The sequence below is a fragment of the Lonchura striata genome, chromosome 3, assembly GCF_050655825.1.
Source record: "Lonchura striata isolate lonStrDom1 chromosome 3, ASM5065582v1, whole genome shotgun sequence".
NCBI lineage: Eukaryota > Metazoa > Chordata > Aves > Passeriformes > Estrildidae > Lonchura > Lonchura striata.
The window spans coordinates 1,062,225-1,088,503 of NC_140705.1; the positions used below are offsets into that span (position 1 = coordinate 1,062,225).

General features: G+C 53.4%; 1 protein-coding gene across 1 annotated transcript in view; it reads left to right on the forward strand.

Annotated features, from left to right (window-relative positions):
* The first annotated feature begins 2,620 nt into the window (after positions 1 to 2,620).
* The window catches only part of RAB10 (RAB10, member RAS oncogene family), a 43,424-nt gene continuing 19,765 nt past the window's right edge, over positions 2,621 to 26,279 (forward strand). The window contains exon 1 of the mRNA XM_077782495.2: positions 2,621 to 3,211. Coding sequence (XP_077638621.1) covers positions 3,085 to 3,211 — 127 coding nt within the window. The 5' untranslated portion in view covers positions 2,621 to 3,084. The remainder of the gene's footprint in view (positions 3,212 to 26,279) is intronic.

Below are 26,279 nucleotides of genomic sequence, written 5' to 3' on the forward strand. Positions count from 1 at the left end.
CAAATCCCCCCTGGCTGTCCCCTCCTGGCAGGAGCTGTGAGAGCCACAAGGTCCCCCTGAGCCTCCTTTGCTCCAGGCTGAGCCCCTTCCCAGCTCCTCAGGAACTCTCCATTCCCTTCCCAGCTCCTCAGGAACTCTCCAGCCCCTTCCCAGCTCCCTCAGGAACTCTCCAGCCCCTTCCCAGCTCCCTCAGGAACTCTCCAGCCCCTTCCCAGCTCCTCAGGAACTCTCCAGCCCCTTCCCAGCTCCCTCAGGAATTCTCCATTCCCTTCCCAGCTCCCCCAGCCCCTCCTGGGGCTCCGTTCCCTTCCCTGGACACGCTCCAGCCCCTCCAGGGCTCTCCTGGCAGGAGGGGTCCAGAGCTGCCCCAGGCACTGCCCTGGCCCTGCTGCCCCCAGAGCTGGCACAGCCCAGGGGCCTCCTGCCCACCTGGGCACACCTGGACTCATGCCCAGGTACAGGACCCCCAGGGCCTTTTCCAACCTTGCAGCCCATCTGCCCTCACATGAGTTAACTCATCCTGCGAACAATGGGAAATTAATGAGAGAAGGATACTTAATTAGGATAGCAAATTGCAGTTGGCAGCGTGGTGGATCATACCATGGGATCTCGGGATTCAGTGTGAGAGAAGTGTCGAGTCTGTGAAAAATCTGTGATGGGGCATCTCCAGCATTTCCCATGCTGGTTCCACAGCCTGGCTCTTGTGGGAACGTTTGCTCCCCTGTGTGGGAAGAGCAGGAGCTGTCAAGGAATTCCTCATGTCCAGGTTGCCTTGGGCTCTACTGCAAACACACCAGGTGCAGAACAGGGGGGATTCTGTCCCTGTGTCCAGGTGAGCCCACCTGCAGAGCTGCCCCAGCCCTGGGGATTCCAGCAGCACAAGGACCTGGAGCTGCTGCAGAGAGCCCAGAGGAGCCCCCAGAGCTGCTGCAGGGCTGGAGCCAGGCTGGGAGAGCTGGGGGGGCTCACCTGGAGAGGAGAAGGATCCAGGGAGAGCTGGGGGGGCTCACCTGGAGAGGAGAAGGATCCAGGCAGAGCTGGGGGGGCTCACCTGGAGAGGAGAAGGATCCAGGCAGAGCTGGGGGGGCTCACCTGGAGAGGAGAAGGATCCAGGCAGAGCTGGGGGGGCTCACCTGGAGAGGAGAAGGATCCAGGCAGAGCTGGGGGGGCTCACCTGGAGAGGAGAAGGATCCAGGCAGAGCTCAGAGCCCCTGGCAGGTCTTGGAGGGGCTCCAGGAGAGCTGCAGAGGGACTGGGGACAAGGATGGAGGGACAGGAGCCAGGGAATGGCTCCCAGTGCCAGAGGGCAGGGCTGGGTGGGAGATTGGGAATTAGGAATTGTTCCCTGACAGGGTGGGCAGGGCTGGGATGGAATTCGCAGAGCAGTTGTGGCTGCCCCTGGATCCCTGGCAGTGCCCACGGCCAGGCTGGACACTGGGGCTGGGAGCACTGGGACAGTGTCCGGGCCATGGCAGGGCTGGAATGAGCTGGGTTTTGCTGTCCCTTGCCAGCCAAACCTCCCCACCACCCCCGCACTCTCCGCTCTCCCCTCAGCGCCCTCTGCCCCCTCACGCCGCCGCCGCCAGGGGGCGCCCCCCGCCCCGCCCGCGGTCGCGCTCTGCCCTCCCGCGGTGACGTCACTCCAACCGGGGGGGGGGAGGAGGGGAGCGCAGCCAATGGGAGCGCGGGGAGCGCAGAGGGGGCGGGGCTTTCGCCGGCGCAAGGGCGGGGCCGGCGGACCTGGCTGGTGACGTCATCAGGCGGGGTTCTGCGGACCCGCGGGGCGGGAGCGCAGCTGAGCGGGGCGGTGGGCGAGGGTCGCTCCCAAAATCCCAGCCAGCCCTGCCCTCTGGCACTGGGAGCCATTCCCTGGCTCCTGTCCCTCCATCCTTGTCCCCAGTCCCTCTGCAGCTCTCCTGGAGCCCCTCCAGGCCCTGCCAGGGGCTCTGAGCTCTCCCTGGATCCTTCTCCTCTCCAGGTGAGCCCCCCCAGCTCTCCCTGGATCCTTCTTCTCTCCAGGTGAGCCCCCTCAGCTCTCCCTGGATCCTTCTCCTCTCCAGGTGAGCCCCCCCAGCTCTGCCTGGATCCTTCTCCTCTCCAGGTGAGCCCCCCCAGCTCTCCCAGCCTGGCTCCAGCCCTGCAGCAGCTCTGGGGGCTCCTCTGGGCTCTCTGCAGCAGCTCCAGGTCCTTGTGCTGCTGGAATCCCCAGGGCTGGGGCAGCTCTGCAGGTGGGCTCTCCTGGGTACAGGGGCAGAGGAGCAGAATCACCCCCGTTCCTGGTACCACACTGGGGGATTAACCCAACATACGAGGGGTTTCATGGCCAGGGCATGCCCAGCAATACCCCAAAGCCGCTTTCCCTGTGCTCGTCCGCAGCCTGGGTCCCTCCGACGCTTTGTTCTGACCCAAGTGCAGCAGCAGCACCAGCAGCACCTGGTCCCGTTAAATTAAACCCCTCGCGATCTTCGCTCCCGGAGCTCCGCTAACCGGAGCAAAAACCAAAAAACAAACCAAAAAAAAAAAAAAAAAACCACACACACAAAAAAAAAAAACAACAAAAAAAACCAAATCTAAATAACCGCACGAAATAAACCGAAATCCGGGGGCCGCGCGGTGACGTCACCGGGGCGGTGCGGGTGACGTCAGAGCGGCGTGCGCGCGCCCGCGCCCTCCGCCGCGCCTGCGCGGTGCGCGAGGCGGGGGAGGCGGCGCGCGCAGCCTCGGCAGCGCCTCTGAGGAGCCGCCGAGAGCGCCCGGGGGGAAGGACCGGGAAGGGCCCGGGCGGAGAGAGAGAGAACACCGGGGCCATCGAGCCGGGCGGAGCCGGGGAGCACCGCGGGGTTATGAGGGCGGGCGCCGCCGCCGCTTCCCCGTGAGGAGCCGCGGGCGCGGGGAGCGCGCGAGGCCGCCCCGCCACAGGAAGCCATTTTGTGGGCCCCCTCCTCCTCCTCCTCCTCCTCGTCGCTCTCGTCCTCTTCTTCCTCCTCCTCCTCGTCCTCCGCCGTCGCCGCCGCCCTCGGGAGCGGCCGGGCCCGGTGAAGGAGGCGGCGAGGAGGGGCGGCGGCGGCCGCCGCGCCCTCCCCCATGGCGAAGAAAACCTACGACCTGCTCTTCAAGCTGCTGCTCATCGGGGACTCGGGGGTCGGCAAGACCTGCGTCCTCTTCCGCTTCTCCGACGATGCCTTCAACACCACCTTCATCTCCACCATTGGTCAGTGCTTTTCCGCCCGCGGGGGGGGTGGGATGCGGACCCCCCGGTTCTCACCGCCGTACCCCCCGGCTCCGTCCCTGTGTCACCCCCGGGGACCCACCCCCCCCCCCCGGTGTTCACCCCAGTCCCGTTATTGTGTCACCCCCCAGGGGTCCCTTGTATTATGTCCAGCCCCCTAGGGACCCCGTGTGTCACCCATCAGGAATCCCTTGTGACCCCCTCCCCACCCAGGGACCCCCCAGCCCTCTGTCTGTGTCACCCCTAGGGGCCCCCTGTGTCACCCATCAGGAATCCCCTCTGACCCCACCCAGGGACCCCCAGCCCCGTGTGTCTGTGTGACCTAGGGACACCGTGTGTCACCCATCAGGAATCCCCTGTGACCCTTCCCAGGGACCCCCAGCCCCGTGTGGCTGTGTCACCCCTAGGGACACCATGTGTCACCCATCAGGAATCCCCTGTGACCCTACCCAGGGACCCCCAGCCCCGTGTGTCTGTGTGACCTAGGGACACTGTGTGTCACCCTTCAGGAATCCTCTGTGACCCTTCCCAGGGACCCCCAGCCCCGTGTGGCTGTGTCACCCCTAGGGACACCATGTGTCACCCGTCAGGAATCCCCTGTGACCCTACCCAGGGACCCCCAGCCCCGTGTGGCTGTGTCACCCCTAGGGACCCCCTGTGTCACCCATCAGGAATCCTCTGTGACCCCCAGCCCCGTGTCTGTGTCACCCCAGGGACCCCTATGTCACCCATCAGGAATCCTCTGTGACCCCCAGCCCCGTGTCTGTGTCACCCCTAGGGACCCCCTGTGTCACCCATCAGGAATCCCCTGTGACCCTTCCCAGGGACCCCCAACCCCGTGTCTGTGTCACCCCTAGAGACCCCCTGTGTCACCCATCAGGAATCCTCTGTGACCCCCAGCCCCGTGTGGCTGTGTCACCCCTAGGGACCCCCTGTGTCACCCATCAGGAATCCTCTGTGATCCCCAGCCCCGTGTGGCTGTGTCACCCCTAGGGACCCCCTATGTCACCCATCAGCAGTCCCCTGTAACCCCCAGCCCCGTGTCTGTGTCACCCCTAGGGATCCCCTATGTCACCCATCAGGAATCCCCTGTGACCCTACCCAGGGACCCCCAGCCCCGTGTCTGTGTCACACCAGGGACCCCTATGTCACCCATCAGCAGTCCCCTGTGACCCCCAGCCCCGTGTGGCTGTGTCACCCCCTTGCCCCACCCGTGTGCCCCCCCAGCCCCGTCCCTGTGTCCCCCCGCCGGTGCCGGTGCTGTCCCCGAGCCCCGGCAGAGCCGCCCCGGTGCCGCCTCGCCCCCGCTGCAGGGCGGGCTGTGTTCGGAGCCTCTCTCCGCTCTGGGTGACCCTGAGCGACCCTCGCTGTGCCCCCCCGCTGGCAGCCCGCCCCCCACGCCCTGTGCCAGCCGGCAGAGCCCACCTGGCCCCTTCCATCAGCGCTAATCCCTGCGGCTGCGGGCGGCGGGGCGCTGGGATCGCCGTGCCCGTGTTTGCAGCGCTATCCATGTGGCTCACAGGCGGTCGCGCTCCTGGGTGGGGTCTGTTTTCTCGCCCAACAAAGCTGTCCTTTCCCCCCCTCGGCAAAGCTGATTCCAGCCCTTCCTCGCAGAGCACCTCCTGACCAAGGTAGAGCTGCTGTGACATCAGAAAGAGGGATGTGTCTTTGCCTTTTCCGTGCCATCTGTGCCATGGGACAGGCCTGGCACCCAATATCCTTCCATCCCAGGGCTATCACAGGGCTTCGTTTGCCTTCTCCTCAACATCTTGTTTTGCAGATGAAGAGTTCAGGTCAGCAGCTTCTCACCTTCTTGGTGACCGCCTCTGGAAATTAAGGATAATTCCTGGCTCAGCTTTCTTGCAGCACCTGCTGGTGTAACACATGCAGATGCATAAGGATAAAAAAGAAAATTATTTTGAGGGATTTGAACTGGAGCTGACTTTTGTGTTTGCTGCAAATCCCTTAAATCACTGGTCATACAGCTGAGGGAGCATGCAGTGTCAGTGTAGATCTTAGTGCTGGGTATAAGTTCACCCCTGTGCACTTCCTCATCTGTGTTGAAACATCGTCCAAAAATTGCACCTCAGCCTATAACATATAAAAATACTCTCTTAAGCAAGGCTTGGGAAATTTAAAGTGAAAAAACCCACCTTTGTGACAACTAAGTGTTGAGAAGGTTACTCCCTGAAATCTCTTAGGGCCTCAGCTTGGCATTTTGCTGAAATGCTGGGGCACTGTGTGGCAGTTAATGTTGTCCCTTCCCATGGCATACCCTAGCTCGGGGAGGCCAGATGGGTTTGCTGCTGTGGCCAGGGTGTATTTTGGCACTGCTTGGCAGATCCTTGCTGGGATCACATGACATTCCTTGCTTCTGGAGTTCGTTGGGAAGGTTTATTTCAATTCTCAAAGTTAAAAATAGTCAACGTCATAGTTAAAAAGTCAGCGGGCTCGCAGTGGCTCCTGCTCCAACAACTCGTGCTTTTAATAATTAATAATTTAGTAAGTAGTATTAGTTGCTGGTCTGACCGTGCAGTTTTGGGGCCTTCAAGAGAAGTATCACCAAGCTGAGTAGGAAGTGTGTGTGTGCAGATTTTGGAAGTGTTTCCCACCAGTCAGACCAGTGGCTGTTTGTTTCTGGAGTGCCTAAACTGGAAGGCAGAGGTGTTTCATTCCCTGAATCCTGAACTGAATGTCTGGTGATGGTAACTGTGTACACCCTTTGGTTATGTCAGGTTTGTGTCTTCACAGTAGAATTTGGCAGGTGTTGGGGTACAAATTGATTGTCTGTGTGGTATTTAGCTGCCCAAAGATGCCTTAAATGTGTTGTTTCCATAATCCTCTGTAAGTGGATGTGGAAACTTGGAGGGAAGTGTCCTGTGCAGACAATGTCACTTGAAAGGGAGACTCTCCATTAGCACCTAGGGAAAAACAACCCATCCCTGAGGGAGGAATCCAAACACCTGAGTTACCCAGGTCCACTCAGTTCTCTCTGCATTATTCCCAAGTGATGCAGCAATCTGGCTGAAATGGGGATTTCAAATTCCCCCTGGTGACAGCAGCTCTCACACTCAGCCAGGCTGGCCCTGCAGCAGCAGGGGCAATCCAGGAGCCTGGAAAGGGCTGTTCCATGGGGGTCCCTGCTGTGGGAAGTCCCAGCACAGCAGCCCTGCAGCTCTGGAAGAGCAGAGTTTCGGGGAAAACCTCTGATGGAGTCTTTGACTTGTAGCAACACGGAAATGTGGTTTGCAAAGCCCTGTGTACACAGTGGGTGACGGGAGGTGACTGGATCCTTGGCTGAGGCTCCTCTGTGTTTGGATAACCCCAGCAGCTCTGGTCCCTGCCCTGGGTTTGCTCAGAGCTCAGCCAACAGCCTGGGACACACGTAAAATGTCTTGGAGTGTTTGGTGGGGGCTGTAGGCAGGGACTGGTTCATGGAATCCTGGAATGGTTTGGGTGGGAAGGGACCTCAGAGCCACCCAGTGCCAGCCCTGCCATGGCAGGGACACTTTCCACTGTCCCAGGGTGTCCCAGTGTCCAGCCTGGCCCTGGGCACTGCCAGGGATCCAGGGTGGGCACCCTGTGCCAGGGCCTGCCCACCCTGCCAGGGAACAATTCCCAATCTCCCAGCCAGCCCTGCCCTCTGGCACTGGGAGCCATTCCCTGGGTCCTGTCCCTCCATCCTTGTCCCCAGTCCCTCTGAGCTCTTCTGTAGGTTCCCTTCAAGCACTGGAAGGCTTAGTCTTTAGTTTGTAAGGAAAAGAAGGACCTCAAGGAATATTGAAACTGGCCTCTGTCTAAGGAGGATGCACGGGGAAAAGGTTTTAATTCTCTCAAACCAGAGGCCTGTTTGCATATGTTGGAGAAGACACACTAATAGAACATTTCTGCTTCACGTTAGTAACTTCTGTTCACATTTCATCTTTGCACACTGGCTAATCCTGCTCCATGATGGCTGCTGGGAGATAATTTACTGTCCCTGTAATTCCACATACTCTCACTTTGACTTTGAGTCACTTCTATCTGATATTTCCTGCTAAAGCAGCAGTTAAGCTTCTGGATGTGCTGAGGTGCCAGTGTGAGTGATTTCATTGCCCCGTCTCAGGCACTATAAATATTCCAGATGGCATTTCTGCAAGAAATCCCAGAGTCATGCTAACCTCCCTGGGGAGGGCAGGGCCTGGGCCTTCAGCCCTGCCCTGCTGTTTGCAGGTACAAAAGGAATACATCTTGGAAGGCTTAACTGCTTTAAATTTTAACTGTTCTTCAGCGATTTTCTGGTGCAAGAATCATTTTTATGGTGCTTGGTTTTGAGAACCGTGGTGACTTCTCAGTTGTGCCCTGGAGGTGCTCCTGGCTGGCTCGGTGAGTGGGTGCAGCTCCCCTCTGGCACTGGTGGTGCTCCTCCTCATTTTAGTGCTCTCCCTGCTGCTGGCAGTTTGTCTTTATTTTGAGTGTTTCAAATATTAGGATAAGTAACTTCCAGGCAGCATATCCCTGAGATCTTATTTTTTACAATCTCTTTATTGGCATTCAGTGGGTCGGGTTGTTGATGGTTTGAAGTGAGCTGTGGGTAGAGGATCCAGAGGAGCTGTGCACACTTTGTGGAGCTCCTCAGGGCCCAGCCTTTGGCACCTGGGAACAGGTAGGGAGGGAGGCTCCTCTGGCCAGGATGGCTGCTGGAGGATTTGAATGCCAGAACTGAGCCTAAGCATGTAATCACTGTTGTCTGACTAAATTCAATGCAAATGAAGATGAGTCACAAAAAAAATGTTTTCCCATGCAATCTCTAGTAACAGCTCAGGAGAACAAAGGGTGTGTGAGTATTGGAGATTTCCCCCCTGTGCTCCTGATGGAGGTAAAACTTCCCTGGATCTTTATCCCTCCTGGAGGTGCAGCTGTATGTTGTGCTCCTAAGCTTTACTCACCTGGCTGCAAGTCTCCAAATCCAGAGATAAAAAACAGTGATTTTTGAAGTTTGTTTTATTTTGAACACAGCCAAAGCTGTGCTAGGAGTGTGCAAAACTATTACTTTAAATATGAAAGTATATGAAAACTACTTGGATGAAATTATTATTTTTTTAATTATTTATTTTGCCTTTATTAGAAGTGGGTTGGAGTTGGAACCACTTGCTTTGAAATTGCTTCATATTGGCACATTGAAGCACTGAAGTTTTTAAAAACAAATCCTCAAGAGTCCTTAAGTAATAAATTCAAGTTTGTTTGTGCATCCTGGGAGGAGTTGTTCACTCAGGATTGTGCTGTATTAATGTCAGAAGGAAGGAGGGATCTCCAGGTAGAGAATGGGGAAAAACTTGCCAGATTTGGGAAAACAAATGATGGTGTGAGTGGTGAAGATGCTGTTGCTGTGCAGGGGTTGCAGTGAAGTTTCAAAAACTGGTAGTTTCAGGATTCAAACAAAAAAGGGGTTGCTACACCAGTTGGAAGCACTGGTTTGCCTGTTCCCAAATTTTGTGGCTGTCCCATCCCTGGCAGTGTTCAGGCCAGGTTGGACAGGACTTGGAGCAGCATGGTCTAGTGGAAGATCTGCCCTTGGCAGGGGGTGAAATGTGAAATGGGATCAGCCTCGTGGTCCCTTCTGAGCCAAACCATTCCATAATTCCATAATTATGTCCCTTTTTTGTATCCTGCCTACAGGAGCAGCAGCAGCTGTGAGTTGTGTTCATGTTGTGCCCAGGCTGTGGGCTCAGTCTGCTTCTGACTCCTGGCATGGAGCAGGTGAATTACACAAGGAAAAACCTCAATAAACCCTGGCCCAGCAAAGCCCCTCCATCCCAACTCCTGCTCAGCCATTTCTGTGACCTGAACCCATCAGGAGGAGAGGCCAAAGTCATTTCCACTTGGAGGTGGCTGTGCTGCATGACTGGCTGCCAGGGGAATTTTGGAGGGGAAAAATGGGTGGGTTCAGAATGAAAGTAGAAAATGGAAGTGGATCCATCGGTGGCTGTTGGATGCAGTCCTCTGGATGCAGACTGGAGCTCAGGAATCCCCTGGGCTCTGGGCTGCTGGAGGTTGGACAAGCATGGTTTGGCCTGGAGAGGGGCTGTCCTCTCCTCTCTCTGCTGGGACACCCAGGGGAAGGATTGCAGAGCGAGCTGGACTGGTGTGATACTGTACCAGAAGGGTGGTTTGGTTTTGCTTTTGTTTAGTGGGGTTTTTTTTAGCTTTTGTGTGTGAGTGTTTGGGGATTTTTTTCTCATGTAGGGCAGTGAATAATGAGCAGCAGTTTTGCACACGCCTCGCAGAGCTGATGAGAAACTGGGGATGGCTGTGGTGAAGAGCTGAGGAACTGAGCTGGCTGGAAACTTCTTTGTGTAACGTGGCTGTTTTTTCAGCTGAGCTGGATCCGTTCCCTGATGGGGCTCCTTGCGTTACCCTCCAAATCTGTGCTGGTGGAGTGATAGGGCAGCAGGGGACATGGAAACAGCAGAGGAGGTGGTGCTTGTACTCAGAACTCCAGGATCCCTGAGGCTGGAAAAGAGCTCCCAGCCCATCCAGTCCAGCTGTGCCCAATCCCCACCTTGTCCCAGCCCAGAGCTCTGAGTGCCACATCCAGCAATTCCCTGGACACCTCCAGGGATGGGCACTCCGACCTTCCCTGGGCAGTGCCAAGGCCTGAGCTCCCTTTCCAGGCAGAAATTCCTGCTGCTGCCCACCCTGAGCCTGCCCTGGCCCAGCCTGAGCCCATTTCCCCTTGTCCTGTCCCTGTTCCCTGGAACAGATCCCAAATCCCCCCTGGCTGTCCCCTCCTGGCAGGAGCTGTGAGAGCCACAAGGTCCCCCTGAGCCTCCTTTGCTCCAGGCTGAGCCCCTTCCCAGCTCCTCAGGAACTCTCCATTCCCTTCCCAGCTCCTCAGGAACTCTCCAGCCCCTTCCCAGCTCCCCCAGGAACTCTCCAGCCCCTTCCCAGCTCCTCAGGAACTCTCCAGCCCCTTCCCAGCTCCCCCAGGAACTCTCCAGCCCCTTCCCAGCTCCCTCAGGAACTCTCCATTCCCTTCCCAGCTCCCTCAGGAACTCTCCATTCCCTTCCCAGCTCCCTCAGGAACTCTCCAGCCCCTTCCCAGCTCCCCCAGCCCCTCCTGGGGCTCCGTTCCCTTCCCTGGACACGCTCCAGCCCCTCCGGGTCTCTCCTGGCAGGAGGGACCCAGAGCTGCCCCCAGCACTGGAGGTGCCCCAGCAGTGCCAGCCCAGGGGACGGGCACTGCCCTGGGCTTGAGAGGTTCTCCATGAAAATTCACCTTCTGGTTTCAGTTCCACATGAACAAACCTCTTGGCAGCAGTTCCAGTGCCTGGCCTTCCCTCCTCCCTGCCTCAGTATGAACCAAAGCCCAAACTGGGCTTGCTCCTCTCTGGGTGCTGTTGCTGTTGGTGCCGCGGGCTAAGCCGGTCAGGGAAGGTCGGGAACGCTGCAGAGCTGCTTCCCTGGGCTCAGTCCTGTGCTGGCAGCCCTGCTGCTCCTCTGTCCTTGCACTGACACGCTGGTGATGTGCAGCTGAAACTCAGGGAATGTGCTGAGCACGATCAGGAGCCCTGCAGGCTCAGGGGAAGGAGAGTGCCCAGGTTGGCTGCTCCAGGGAGGGACTGAGCTGTCACTTCAGCAGTGACAGAGATGGAGAGTTAGGAAGTCCCTGATATTTGCTGGGCTAATGTGTGTTCAGATTTGGAGCACAGGCTTCTTGTGACAGGCTGTATGATCTGTGGGCTGCTTGTGAATTTTCAGAGGCCAAACAAAATGTCTGTTGGTGTTGCTAGAAACTTGTTCTTGAATGCCTAAGCAGGAACACAGCCTTTGTTTTAAGTAACCAGTGATTAGTTTTTAGTGCCTTGTTGAGTGATAAACACAACTGGGAGGTGCAGAGAAGTGATTTCCTCTTGACTCCTTGGTTTATGTCCTTCGAAAGAAAATCTGTTATGCTCTTGCAGATTTTCTTCCTTGTGAGGGTGGGCAGGCCTTGGCACAGGTTGCTCAGAGAAGCTGTGGCTGCCCCTGCATCCCTGGAGCTGTCCAGGGCCAGGTTGGACTTGGCAGCACCCTGGGATAGTGGAAAGTGTTCCTGCACATAGCAAGATGTGAAATGGGATGAGCTTTAAGGTTCCTTCCCACCCAAACCATCCTGTGATTCAACAATTCTCTTTATCCTGAGAAAAACGCTTGATCTTTTCCACTCTTCAAGTCAATACTGATATTTAATTAGGGTATCGATTGAGAGCCTACTGATGAAAACCTCATCAAGGAACAGGAAGAATCAACCCTAACTTGAAGGGTTTTAGGCAGATGCTGCTGCCTGTAGTCCAGCAGTGCTGCCTGTGAGGGGTTTTGCCTTGGCAGGCCCTGCTTCTGTCCCTGCAGCCCTGGAGCAGGGCGTGGGCTCTCCCCACCCTGGGTACCCACAGCTTGCCTGCTTCTCCTCCCTGGAGCACAGAAAGCCAGCGTGTCCCTGCTTGTTAGTGAGCTGGAGAGCCTCAAGAAGGATGGTGGCTGGCAGAGGGCTGCTCTGCCAGGAAAATTCATCTCACCTGGGCTTGAGAAATGCCCAGGCAGGACAAGGGAGCAGAGCAGGTTGCACAGATTCTCCAGGAGTGGCAGCCTGTTGTGCCATCAAAAAAGTCATGGAGCAAAAAGTAGAGAAGGATTTCAGCCTTGGTTTGTGTAACTCTTACAAGGGGGGAAGGTAGTGGAGAAATGCTTTGTGAAGAACCAGCTTGTCAAATTCCTGGTGCTGGGGGAATTCCCTGCCTGGCCCTGGAGAACAGAGAAGAGACCAGAGCTGCTCTTGCAAGTTGTCTTGAACGTCTGGTGTTTCAGTGCAGCTCGGCTGTGTGGGTTTTCCTCTCTGTGTGGGTTTGACTACAAGTCTTGTGTGGGTTTAACTAAAGTCTCTGCATGTTTTGGTTCTGTTCTGTAGCTAAAACAACTCCAGGCTTTCTCTCCCACTGGGATTGTGACTGTTCCCTCTAACTTGGAGAAGCACTCGTTTGTGTCTCATTTCCAAAATCTGGCTTGATGCTCCCAGAGAGACACCGCCTTGCTTGAGAGCCAATAGGTATGGAATTTCTGCAGTTAGATCCATACCTGTACAGCTTTTTCCTCAAGGATGCTTCTCAAATTGGTGTGCTTTCATGTTTGGACCCACTGAAACTGTTGTTGGACTAGGAGGAATGCTGCAAATGGTCTCTTCCCAAAACCATGGCCGTGGTGTGGCTGCTGTGTACTGGGAGTTCCTTTGGTGCTGGAGGGGCTGGGATCAGCAGCGTGCTTGGGGAGGCTGTCCTGGCCTGAGATCTGAGCTTCAGAACCCTTGAAAGCCGTGGTTCCAAAGGTGGGTGGTGCTCTGGTAAGTTCAGGAGTCAGCATGTCCAGGTGGGGCTGACCTGGGCTGGCTGAGGGTACGGTACCAGCCACTGGATCTGTGGAAGGTTCAGGAAAGCTGGGCTTTGTCATGGCTCAGCTGCACCTTATGGGAGCCTCAGTTTCCTGACAACATTGGGTTGTACCTGGTCCCAAATAAGTTGTTCTGCCCCTGAGATGGTTGTGTCTTAAGTGGGTCTCACCAGCATTGTAATCTTCTACAGTAAAGGTGATTTTATGTTTCCCTCCAAGTGCTCACGTATTGACTTTGGGCACCTGGATGTAGGAACTCACCTATTGGTGTCTGACATATTTACATGCCAGGTGTCATCTCCTGCCCTTCCAACCAGGCCATGGTACCTGTTCTTCCTCACCACCAAATCCCCTGGGCATGTGACTTCCCTGAGGCCACCACTTTGCACTTTCATTCCTGCAGATCTTTAATAAGTGCCTGAACTTAGCTCATTGGAGTGCTGGTAGCAGTACCTAGAAGCTTCCAGTTCCTCAGGTAGCAGCATTGCTTTCACACCTTCCAAGGCTTGCTGCAGGCTGTGGCTCACCCTCCCTCCCCTCTCCCTTCTCCGGGTGGGATTGCTGTGGCAGAAGGAGCTCCTGAGAAGCTGAGCTGTCACCTCCATCCCTGTGCACGTGGCAGGACGTGCCTGTGCCTCTGTCACTTGAGAGGGAGCTCAGATGTGGGGCCTCAGCACAGCTGTCTAATTACTGCTTAAAGGAGTCCCTCCAACACTCCTGATTCCTTGAGTGTGCTGGGAAGGGCTTTCATCTCCAGGGAACCTTATGATCTTCCCAGTAAACAGCAAAGTTAGTTATTTTAGCTACACAAATCTCTGCTAAAAGCAAAGTAAATCCTGTCTAGTTCTTTGGGATTTGTGCTTCCTGTTGGTCTGTCCAGGACAGCATGGACCAGGAATGTGAGTTCTCTGGAAGTCTGCTGTGCCTCATTCCTGTTTCAGTGAGCAGAAGTGCTGTGTGTTCCTTCAGAGGGGCTCAGAAACTCCACCTGCAGCACCATTAGGCTGGCAGTGTCTGCTCAGCTGAGGTGGTCACATCACAGGGATGTGTCCCCAGCCTGGGGGATGTGTCCCCAGCCTGGGGGATGTGACCCCAGCCTCAGGGATGTGTCCCAGTGTGCTTGAGACCTTGTCCCAGCCAGAGACCCGGAGATGGAGCTGCCTGGGTTTGGATTGGGTTGGAAGGAACATTTAATATGTTCCTTATTCCACCCCCTTTCCCCTATCCCAGGTTGTTCCAAGCTCTAGTCCAGCCACAGACTGTGTCAGAGAACAACACCAGGATTTACAGGAAAAGAGCTGAGGTTGCAGCAGAGCTCTGCCAGCAGCTGGAGCAGCAGCCCCACAAGCCCCAGGGTGCCAAACCACAGCGCCGACAGTCCTTGTGTCACCTCTGGCAGCTGCTGGGTGACAGCACCTGCACTTGCTCAGAGCAGGACTTCCCACGCCACCTCTGTCGCCTGCTCATTCTGCTCTCGCCCACCCGCAGGGTTAGGAGCTCTTCCAAAGCCGGTGGCCACCATCAGCTGCTCTGAGGATCACAGGGAGACCTCATCCAGCAGGAATCTCCCCTGCCTGCAGGGCTTTTGCTGGGATCCAGAGCAGCTCTGCAGGCTGGGAAATGGGATCCCCACCTCAGGTCCTGTCCTGGCACCCAGGACCAGCAGCACGACTGAGGCAGCCTGTGGAGCACAGACTCTGTGGTTGTCACCTCACAGCAGGGCTGGGGTCATTTGGGCTGTCTGGGGTCTCTCACTGCCCCCAGCACAGCAGAGCCAGCACCTCTCTGCTTTTCTGTCCTGTCACACACCACCTGCAGCACAACTTTTCCCCACTATCCAGATCAAGTTCTCCCTGTTATGATCAGTGTCAGCCACCTTTTGTCCTCAGCACCAGTGGGGACACCCAGAACCCAGGGCCTGGAGGAGCTCCAGGAGAGCTGCAGAGGGACTGGGGACAAGGATGGAGGGACAGGACCCAGGGAATGGCTCCCAGTGCCAGAGGGCAGGGCTGGGTGGGAGATTGGGAATTGGGAATTGTTCCCTGGCAGGAGCCAGGGAATGGCTCCCAGTGCCAGAGGGCAGGGCTGGCTGGGAGATTGGGAATTGGGAATTGTTCCCTGGCAGGTCCCAGGGAATGGCTCCCAGTGCCAGAGGGCAGGGCTGGGTGGGAGATGGGGAATTGGGAATTGTTCCCTGGCAGGGTGGGCAGGGCTGGGATGGAATTCCCAGAGCAGCTGGGGCTGCCCCTGGATCCCTGGCAGTGCCCAAGGCCAGGCTGAACACTGGGGCTGGGAGCACTGGGACAGTGGAGGTGTCCCTGCCATGGCAGGGGTGGCACTGGGTGGGCTCTGAGGTACCTTCCAACTCAAACCATTCTGGGGTTTTGTGAACCTTCTTGCAGAATAAAGCAAACTGAAAAATTCAAACAAGTCTCACAGCCTCCAGTGCTGTGTCAGGAGATGCCAGTGCTCTGGATAGCAAGAAATGTTAATTCCAGGTGTGTTGTGTGACATTCTTCCAGTTGTTTCCACATTTTCAAAGGCACGTTTTTCCTGTTTCTCAGGCTTTTTCTGGGATTTCAGTTAGACTGTTGCAGTATCAATCACAACTAAAAACTTCCTGATAAATGTGATGCTTTGGGGCGATACCATAACAATGGGCCTTTATTTCAAGATTTTTCCTTGCTGATGAACTGGAGAGCTCTGCCACTCATCTTCTCACTTGCTAAAGAACTTAAAGCTTGGGTGGGAACTGAAAATCTGGTGTTGCAACTCTTGACCGCCAGGATCTCTCACGGTCACACTGTGCCATTACCCTGATGTGTAGGAATTACACATCAGATCTAGGAGTGTGCCTTACAGACTGCTAGAACTTGGTATGAACCAAAGATCAGAACCTGCTGCCACGCTTGTTATTGATGCTGAGAGGGGTTAATAAATGGAAGGTTTTCCTGACGTGTGAGTTGCTGTTCAGTAGCTGGGAGCACCCCCGGTGGTGTGGCAGCTGCTTTTGAGTGTTGGAACATCCTGCAGGGCCTCTGGAGCCTGGGGAGGGAGCAGGTGTGTCCCCAATCAGCCATTCCCTGTTGGAAATGTCACCCAGCGAGGGCTGGCTCCCAGCCTGTCCCCTTTGTAAGCAGGAGTGATGCGAGGTCACACGTGGGGTGGCAGTGCTGGTGCCAGCAGTGACAGAGCTCTCTGCTCTGGGCAGCCTGGCTTGGGACACTCAGAAATAATGGGATTGTTTTGTGTTTGTAAGAACACAAACAGGTTTTCCAGCAGTCAGTTGTCACATGAGTCCTTTTGGAGCAACCTGGTCCAGGGGAAAGTGTCCCTGCCCATGGAACGAGTTGAGCTGGAAGATCCTTCCCAACCCAAACTGTTCTGGGGTTCCATGGCAGTGAATCAAGTGGCTGAATCCTTTAATGATCTCCTCTTTGGTGAAGCTGATGCTTTTCTGAATGAATTCACTTCCCTTCATTTATGTATTATCTGTCGTGTCCATCTGCTGAGTATAAATTAGCCAGGATAAGTGTTAACTTGAATTTTATTTTTATGTATTTTGAGGGCAAAATTACCATTGCAGCAAGTAGTGACAAATTCTGTGTTTCATAAATAGCAGTCTATGTGAAGGCAGATTCATGTACTGTATTTATTTTCTAGCTAACAAATATAGCTTAAGTAGGGTGAGACATGCATGAAAACTGATTTAATTGGCTGTAATTGAACTTGAACATATTTAATTCATGTCCTTGGTGGTTTAGAGTAGAATTCCAATTGCAGACTGGGCTGTCTGGAGTCCAGACTTTTCCCTGCTGTGATTTTGGGTGTGGGACCTGATGGGCTCCTGACAGTGGGATTCATGAGGAGATGCAGCTGCTTCCCTGAAAATATGGGCTGGTGAAGGCCTGGACCAGAGTTAATTGAGTATATTGGAAAATGAAAGATGTAATGGCAGGGAATTAAATCAGCCCTCAAACCTGGAATTAACTGACACTGAGCAGACGTTACTGCTGCATGGGAACAGCTCTGAAGGAAGTTCTTTTTCTTGCTAGAGCTTCACTTCCTTTTTTTGCCCCTTAGTACCTTATGAATAAAAACCTTATTGTCTCTCTTGTCTCTTGGTATGCATAAAACATCACTAAAATAGTTCCTTTGTTCATTTTCTTTTGTTTTGTTTGTGGGAGCCTTGTGTAAGGTTTAGCGGCTGGAATAACAAAACGATCAAATTTCTTTTTTCTGGAAGAAATAACTGCTTGTGTTGAAGCTGTGGTCTTGGGGACCTTAGTGACAGTGTAGGTGGTGTCAGCAGGAACCTGGAGCCTTCTTTCTGCACAGAGATTGTTTTTACTCATAGATTTGAGCCGTGCTTTCATGTGATTTCTGAAACCCCTTCCCTGGGGGGAGCGTGGGTAAGTGAGAGCTCCCTGGACAAAAGCTGCAGTGATGTTTGTGAGCTGAGGGCAGCTGGGGAGGAGAGGATGAGGAGGTTCCGTATTCTGCCTTCAGAAATGGCCTCAGTGCCTGGCCATGAGCAGTCACTGCCCCTCAGGGGTTGTGCACACTGATATTTCCAAGGGGGGTGCCAGGGGATGGTGCCAGGCTCTGCTCAGTGGTGCCAGTGGCAGGACAGGGTGCAGTGACCATCAACTGGAGCTCAAGGAGTTCCTCCTCCACGTGGGGAAGAACTTCTGTCCATGGAGGGTGACAGCTGCCCAGCGAGGATGTGGAGTCCCTCTCTGGAGATGTTTCAAACCCACCAGCTCCAGGTGACCCTGGTTGGGCTGGAGGATCCCCAGAGGTCCCTTCCAGCCCCAGCAGTTCTGGAATTGTCTCGGAAGCTCTGTTGTTGTCTGGGGTCCCAGTGTCCATCTGCTGGGACGCCAGGTACACTCACTGCTCCCAAAACCCGTGGCACACCTGCTGAGTGCACAGTGGAGTTAAAGATGGTGGATTCTGAGCTCTTGGAAGTGGCTGTCCCTTCGTGTCCAGGTCACAGTGCTTGGGAAATGCTCCGTTTTATGGCAAGTGTCCATTTTATGGAAAATGTCCATTTTATGGCAAATGCTCCCATTTTATGGGAAATGTCCATTTTATGGCAAATGTCCATTTTATGGAAAACACTCCCATTTTATGGGAAATGTCCATTTTGTGGAAAATGTCAATTTTATGGCAAATGTCCATTTTATGGAAAACGCTTCATTTTATGGCAAATGTCCATTTTATGGAAAATGTCCATTTTATGGAAAACGCTCCCATTTTATGAAAAACGCTCCATTTAGTGGGAAATGTCCATTTTATGGCAAGTGCTCCATTTTATGGCAAATGCTCCATTTTATGGCAAATGTCCATTTTATGGAAAATGTCCATTTTATGGCAAATGCTCCATTTTATGGGAAATGTCCATTTAATGGGAAATGTCCATTTTATGGCAAATGTCCATTTAATGGGAAATGTCAATTTTATGGCAAATGTCCATTTAATGGGAAATGTCAATTTTATGGCAAGTGCTCCATTTAATGGAAAATGCTCCATTTTATGGAAAATTCTCCATTTTATAGGAAATGTCCATTTTATGGAAAATGTCCATTTTATAGGAAATGTCCATTTTCTGTGAAATGTCCATTTTATGGAAAACACTACATTTTATGGCAAATGCTCCATTTTATGGAAAATTCTCCATTTTATGGGAAATGCTCAATTTTATGGCAACTGTTCCTCTCCCTGGTTATCTCCCAAACTTTGCCCACGCTCTGATACGGAGAGCGCTGGCTCAGGAACCAAACCACCACATCAAACTGTGCCACAAAGCCGTGGCCCACAGGTTGGTCTGAGCTCTTGGGGCTTTAACTTCAGTCCCTTGAGTCCCCTTTCTCTCCAGCCCCCCAGGCAGCCACCTCTAACTAATGGTTTTAAGCTCACACGCCTTAGATCCTCCCTTGGAGGAGCTGTCACCTTCACTATACAGAAAAATTGAAATTTATTTGCAAAGGCTAGTACAAACTTCATGACTGGCAGTTTGTGTCCAGGTCAGTATTAAAACACCTGCAGCAGATGGAGCGAGGGACCTGGAACTTGAGGTTGATGTGGAGCTCTTGGGAAGGCCCTGTGTGTCGTCAGAAATGAGGAAGGGACATTTGGAAATCCCTCCCAGGCAGCTCCCTGTGTGCTGTGTGGTACCAGGGCCTTTCCCACCTTTCCTGATTATTTGGATTTTAACCCCAGGTGTGGGTTTGAACAGCACTTATTGTAATCGATCTATCAACCCTGAGCAGTGCTGCTTGAGGAATCCCTGATGTATTGATACTCTACTTCCTTAGAGCCCTGTGGCTTCCCAGATCTAAATGTGTGGGTAGAATCTGTATTTTTAAGAACAAAAAAGTCATGTTCAGCTGATAAAATTATTTACATTTGCAAGTATCCAATGTGTAAAATCAAGGTAATGGACTTCTCCCAGTTGGAGGGAATAAGGTGGAACAAAGGAGGTGTCAAGGATTGTTCCTGGAAGTGATTAATAATTTAATTTAGGTGATGAGCAGTGAAAGATCCTCTGTGCCATGGAGGTGCTGTGTAGGGAGCACACAGCTCCCACCACCTCTGTCTCCTTGGTCACTTCATATTTTTGATATTTTTTAACATAGCTGCCAAGTGCTCTTAAAGAATTCTTGGAAGCAGTACTGCCTTTTGCAGTGACTTACCTCAGGTGTTCATTTATGATTTTTCATACAAATCTCAAAAACAGTCACGGAGCAGGTTTCAGTGGAGACTTGCAGTGAGTTTTGGTGCCCTGCATGTGCTGTGCATCCCTGAAAAGGCCAATGGCAGAGATCTCACCTGCTCACAGCTCCTTTGCTGCTTTGGTGGCAGCAGGAGCACTCAGAAAGGAATTTCCAGTTAGGGAGTTGTGAGTTTCCTGGGGCTCTGAGTCCTGCAGTTGGGAGTGCTGCTCATCTCTGATTTGGTTGGTGCTGTGAGGGCAATATGAGATGGGTTTGGGAAGATCCCCAAATTCTTCCAGCAGTGGAGATGTGGATGAACTCCCAACAAGTGGCCATTCCCAGCTACCAGGTCAGGCTGGAAAACAACGGCCTCCTATTGTCTGGGGGGGATTAAGCCTGGAATTTGGGGGGATAGAAGTACTGGATTTATCACCAAAATGAATATTCATGATCCCTAATGGGCTGGTTAGGGCTGGTTTTCATAAATGAGATCTCCCTGTACCCTGCTAGGGATGTGTGGCAGGGACTGAGGCACACAGATGCATCCAGGAGGGGAATGTAGGTCACCCCCAGGAGCTGCTGTCTCACAGGACTGTCATCTGCTTCGTTAAGAATAGATTAATTGGGAGGAGACGATCTGGCTCTGGTGCTGCTGGTGTGTCCTGGCTTTGCAGTTCCTCTGGATTGGTGTGGGATTGGGGAATCTGGGCCTGGAGGGGCAGTTTTATAAAGTGCTGGGAAATGGGGGCTCAGCACAGAGCCAGGGGGTCACTAAGAGGGGCTGGTAGAGCTTGAGCAGCCTCTTGGAAAGGAAATACACTTGGGTTTAAGCATCTCTAATTTAGCAAATTTTGTGTTAAAAGCTGAAGTGCTTCGTTTGGATTTTGGGAATCTACTGCATTCCTAAAAATAGATGCTGGAAATAAATAAGTTTGTTTTTTGTTGGTTTTTTTTTTTTTGGAGATACACACTCTCATGCTAGCACATGTCACTGGATAAGAGTCTTTAATTTAACTTTCCTTACAGAGTGAGATCTAGTCATAATTCCTGTTCTTGATACCTGCTCTACAAAATAGCAATTTTCAGGATACTGCAGGTCCTGTGCATCCCCAGCAGTTGGGTTCAGCTGTTCCCATGGGAGTTTCTCTGCTGCTGCTGTGAATATTACCCAGAAAAACCCTTTTGTGTAGCTGTTGCTGCCGTGGTGTGGATGGATGGAGGCTGCTGACCTCGGGCTAGAGCAGGGAATGTTTGCCCAGGTGACAGTTCAGGGGGAAAAGCAGAGTGCAAGGGCTGATTTGGTGAGTGGGTGATGAGAGAGCTTTTGGGGAATGAGATGCCTTTGGGTGATGGGCTGAGGATGGGAGGGCTGGCACCAGGGACTGGATGGATGGGAAAAAAACTGTTAACACCGATCATGTCATCAGTTGTGGCTGGTGGGATTAAAGCAATTAAATCACTTGACTCTGCTCTCGTGGTCCTGCCAAGCCCAGCTTGATCCAAACCAGGCTCCCAGACAGGACCTGCACCTTCAGGGAGGAGCTTCTCCTACCCTGTGGAGCTTTCTTAAACCACTGGAATGGTTGGCCTTGGTGATCTCAGAGGTCCTTTCCAATTCCATGATTGTGTTCTGTAACTGAGTTCGGTGCACATTTCCCAAGGTTTCAGCTGAGGTGTGTGTTACTTTACTTCATGTGAGGTATGTGCTGACTTTATTCAGATGCAGCTTCAGGTGCTCTGTCAGTCCAATTCCATGATTGTGTTCTGTAACTGAGCTCAGCGCACATTTCCCAAGGTTTCAGCTGAGGTGTGTGTTACTTTACTTCATGTGAGGTATGTGCTGACTTTATTCAGATGCAGCTTCAGGTGCTCTGTCAGTGCTGAGCTGTCACGACTTGAAACCTTGCAGAGCAGGACGAGTGAGTTCCTGCTGCAGCTCTGCTTTGCACACTCTGCACTGGCAAAAACTTCCTGCAGAGAGGGTGAAACACCTGAATTCACCGAAAATTCACTGAATTTCTGCTTTGCTAACACACAGATCCATGATTGACTCATGCTGTGAGTTCTTTGTTGCCCTCCTGGTGGTGGGATGTCAGAAGTGATGGAACTGAAGGTGTCGAAGAGGAGAGCAAAGACAGCCAGGAGGCCGTTCCAGTGTCCCTGTGATGACTGATGCTCTCTGAGCTGTTCCCAAGGCTGCTCCTGCCTCTCCCCACAGCTGTGGGAGCCCAGGGTCGCTGGAGTCTCTTCATTTCCTGGGACCCCTTTGCTCCCTGTGCCGAGCTCTGCTCCCGCTCCAGGCGCTGGGCTCTGAACAAGTCAGGCAGGAACTGCCCATCCTGCCCCGAGTCCTGAGTCACTGCAGCTTGGGAGGCTGGGAGGGAACTCCCCTGTCAGTTTGTACCACGAGCTGGAGTCCTTTGGAGAGCTTTAATCCTGGTCTGAGTAGTGTGGGAGGAGGCTGTGCTGAGGAGGGCTGGGAATGTGCAGCGTGGCCCGGCAGATCCCGAGCTGTGCTGCCTGCCTGTGGTGGGGCCCTGCATTATTTATAACCTGCCTTGCAGCTCTTTGTGTGGGCTTGTCTCAGGCCAGCAGCAGCTCTTGGCTTCTCTGATCCAGGTGTTCTGGGGTTGGAGATTCCTCCTGGGTGCCCTGCTCTCCGTGCCTGGCTGGCTTCTACTGCCAGGACACAGGGGTTGGCTTCCCGTGGGCAAAGGACAGGGCTATTGGGAAGGAATCCCAATATTCCCCTTGGGAACGCCCTAGCACAGCTTTCCCCTGGAACCCTGGCAGTGTCCAAGGCCAGCTTGGACAGGGCTTCTGATGCCTGGAAACACAACACCAACTTTTCCACCTGGGGCAGTGGAAGGTGTCCCTGCCCATGGCACACAGTGGGACAAGATGAGCTTTAATGTTCCTTCCCCACAAACCATTCTGGGATTCGGTGAACGCTATTTTTTTATATTTCCTTGAAGAAATCATGGCCACATGTAAGTATCAGAAGGATCCATGCAGGAATGGCTGCTCTCCCAGGGATGTGTGTGCTGGCTCTGTGTACACACACAGCAGCAGGTGAGCTGCCTGTGCAGGGGCTCTCCCCTGAAGGAGGAGGAGGAGCAGCTGCTGCATTTACTGAGTTACTCTGCTGTTTACTCAGGGGATTAAGTGTGTTTGAGCTCCCAGAGCAGGGTGTGTGCGGGGCTGTGGAGCTGGGGCATCCTCCTGCAAACCCACGAGCAGAATTCCTGCTGCCTGCTGGGTTTAAACCAGGAGCACCATGTGTTTGCATCTTGTCGGACCCAGAGCATCCACAGGCTCCTTGTGTTGGTTCCATCCCTGGATTTTTGTTGCTGATCCAGCTGCCTTTCCCTCTTCCCACTGTCCTTCCCATGTACCTGACCGTGCTGCACGTGATCAGGGCTGAACACAAGGAAGAGTTCAAATGCAGTGCAGTGCCTCACTCTTGATGAATAAATGTTTTGTTAGAAAGTGTAGCCACGGCCTGAAGTGTCAATTCCTTAATCTGGAAGTTCCTGGTACTGTTTAAAAGAAGCCAGGTGATCTCAAGCTTTCAGGTTTCCTCATCACAATCTCTCTCATGATTTCATTGTCAGTCAGTGATTTCACTGAAGTGAGTTTTGGGGCTGCCTAGTGACCCCTCGTGCTGTTTTATTGAAGTTTTCTCCTGGGACAGAAGGGCTCCCAAAGCTCTGATGGTCAGAGATGCTCCTGTTAGAGAAGTTGTTGGGACTGGGGGAGGACAGTGGGTGTTCCATCTCCCTGTCCTGGCAGTTCCTCCCCTTTGCAGCTGGGTGCTCTGCTGGCTCCCAGAGGTGGCAAAGCCTGATTGCAGGAGCAATTTCCAGGAGTGCCAAGGCTTGTCCCAGCCAGCCTAAAGCTTCCCACTCCCTCCCACGTCAGCTGAGTTTGGCTCCCTAATAAAACTCAGCCTTTCCCTCAGGCCTTTGACAAAGGATGAGGCCGGGAATGGCTTCAGATTCTCTTTCCTGAAGAGAGCTGTGATTCTTACAAGTGGCACTGGTTGATGGAGGCCCGTTCCTTTATCTGCCATGGATGAGGCAAAGGAGACACCTCAAGGAGCTGGGAGGGGCTGCAGGAGTTGAAGCTGAGCAGTTTAATCATAGGATGGATCAGGGATTGGTTTGGGTTGGAATAGACCTTACAGCTCCGTGCCATGCAGGGACACTTCCACAATCCCAGATTGCTTCAAGACCTGTCCAGCCTGGCCTGGAACATCTCCCTCCACCCATCCAACTCAAGAAGTGCTTTAACAGCCACAGGAAGGTGTAAACCTTGTCCTTGCTGCCTCACTTTTTGGGAATTCTTGTGTGAAGGAAGTGCCTGGGCAGGCAGAAGGAAACTGCTGCTGTCTTCACTGAATTAACAACTCTCCCCTTCACAAAGTGTGAAGGAACGAGACCTCAGGGCTCACAGCAATCCCAGGAGCACAGGCTGTGCCATACCTGGAGTCAGCGTGGAGCTGGGATCCTCCAGGTGTGCTTAGAGCTTACACAGAGCCCAGGAAACAGCCCCAGAATGCCTTTATTTAAATTAAAAAAAAAAATAAAAGAGAACTGACAACAGCAGCAATAATTAAGCCTGGGAACTTTTAAAATTGCCAGATTAACTTGGGGCTGGAAAGCTTTGCCTGGTCTTTCTAAAGTCAGCAATTTCATGCCGAGGTCCCCCGAGTGTAGAGAGAGATGGATTGACCTGAGTGTAGAGTTCCAGAATCCCTGGGTTTGGAAAAGACTGCAAACACCATGGAGCCCAAGCTGTGTCCAATCCCCACCTTGTCACCAGCCCAGGGCACTGAGTGCCACGTCCCTGGACACCTGCAGGGATGGGCACTCCAGCCCCTTCCAAGGCTGACCACCCTTTCCAGGGAGAAATTCCTCCTGCTGTCCTCCAGGCCCTCCCAGTAACAAATATTGCAAATATGTCACGTGCAGAGCTCTAAACTCTTGGAAGACAATGCAGCTCTTGCAAAGACTCTTGAATGCTTCAGAGTGTCATTTACTCGGAGCAGGCAGCCCTTAACCTTGGTTATCAGCTAAGATAATTATTAATTATTTCGTAAGAAAGCTTCAGCAGTAAATCCACTTTCTCTTTCCAAGGAAAGCCCAGCACAAGCGCATCAGGCAGGAGCTGAGAGTTCTGCTTTTAATTAAGCTCTTAATGATCTCAGTTCCTACTTAAGTCTTTCAAAACATTTCTCCTGCAAGGGATTCAAAGCTGCACAGTGTGCACGAACACCATCCCAAACCTACATCTTTAGTGCCAGTACAACTTCCCTGAGGTTTTCTAGGAACTGTTTTCTCCCTCCTTCACTTTTCAGCACAGAACAAGGCCTCAGTGTTTGCTTTTCCAGGTGTTGTCCCCAGCACTGGGACTTTGCTGGGACAATGATTTCACTTGGTGTGAGAGGTTTTGGAAGCACAAGATCAGTCAGGAGAGTTTATTTTGGAGGGGCAATAGCAAACCCCAGGCCTGGGACGCTGGCACTGCTGGATTCCAGCTCTGTGGATACCTGTGGAAGAACACATGGATTACTCAAGCATACACAGCTGGCAGGAAAAAGAACACAAGGATTACACAAACATACACAGCTGGCAGGGAAAGCCTTGGCTCCTCACCTTACTAAAACATAAAACCCAAACAAAAACTGAACTCTGTTTTGGTGCTACAGTGACTTCATTTATAGCTGGCAAATTTGCAGGCTAGATAATCCAACAATGATCTCCATCCTCATCCCTGAAAGTGCCCAAGGCCAGGTTGGCACTGGGGCTTGGAGCACCTTGGCTAGTGGAAGGTGGCACTGGATGGGTTTTAAAGTTCCAACCCAAACCATTCCATGATTTTATAGTCAGCTGAGGCTCTTGGAGAAGCTCTGGCTGAGGATTCACCTTGCTCAGAGTGACCCAGCACTGGGAGGAACCCATGTGGGCACGGCCATGCAGGCACCTCCTGCTGCTTCTCAGGCGTGTGCCCCGAGTTCTGCCATGGCAACTCAGGTACTGAGAGCTGTTCTTGGAGTCACACTTAAAAATCCAGGCTGTTCTCAGAGCCTGTGGCACAAAGCTGGGCAGCTGGAACACGCAAGATTTAAATTGTAGAGTCAGTGAGGCTGGAAAAGGGCTCTCAGACTATCCCCAGCACTGCCCCATGTCCCCAAGTGCCACATCCACAGAGCTTTTAAATCCCTCCAGGGATGGGGAGTCCCCCCTGGCTGGGCAGCTGTGCCAGGGCAGGACAGCCCTTTCCAGGTGGGAATTGCTCCCAACATCCACCCTGAGCCTGCCCTGCCCTGCCTGAGCCCATTTCCCCTTGTCCTGTCCCTGTTCCCTGGGAATAGATCCCAAATTCCCCCTGGCTGTCCCCTCCTGGCAGGAGCTGTGAGAGCCACAAGGTCCCCCTGAGCCTCCTTTGCTCCAGGCTGAGCCCCTTCCCAGCTCCTCAGGAACTCTCCAGCCCCTTCCCAGCTCCCTCAGGAACTCTCCATTCCCTTCCCAACTCCTCAGGAACTCTCCATTCCCTTCCCAGCTCCTCAGGAACTCTCCAGCCCCTTCCCAGCTCCTCAGGAACTCTCCAGCCCCTTCCCAGCTCCCTCAGGAACTCTCCATTCCCTTCCCAACTCCTCAGGAACTCTCCATTCCCTTCCCAGCTCCTCAGGAACTCTCCAGCCCCTTCCCAGCTCCTCAGGAACTCTCCAGCCCCTTCCCAGCTCCTCAGGAACTCTCCAGCCCCTTCCCAGCTCCTCAGAAACTCTCCAGCCCCTTCCCAACTCCTCAGGAACTCTCCATTCCCTTCCCAGCTCCCTCAGGAACTCTCCAGCCCCTTCCCAGCTCCTCAGGAACTCTCCAGCCCCTTCCCAGCTCCCTCAGGAACTCTCCAGCCCCTTCCCAGCT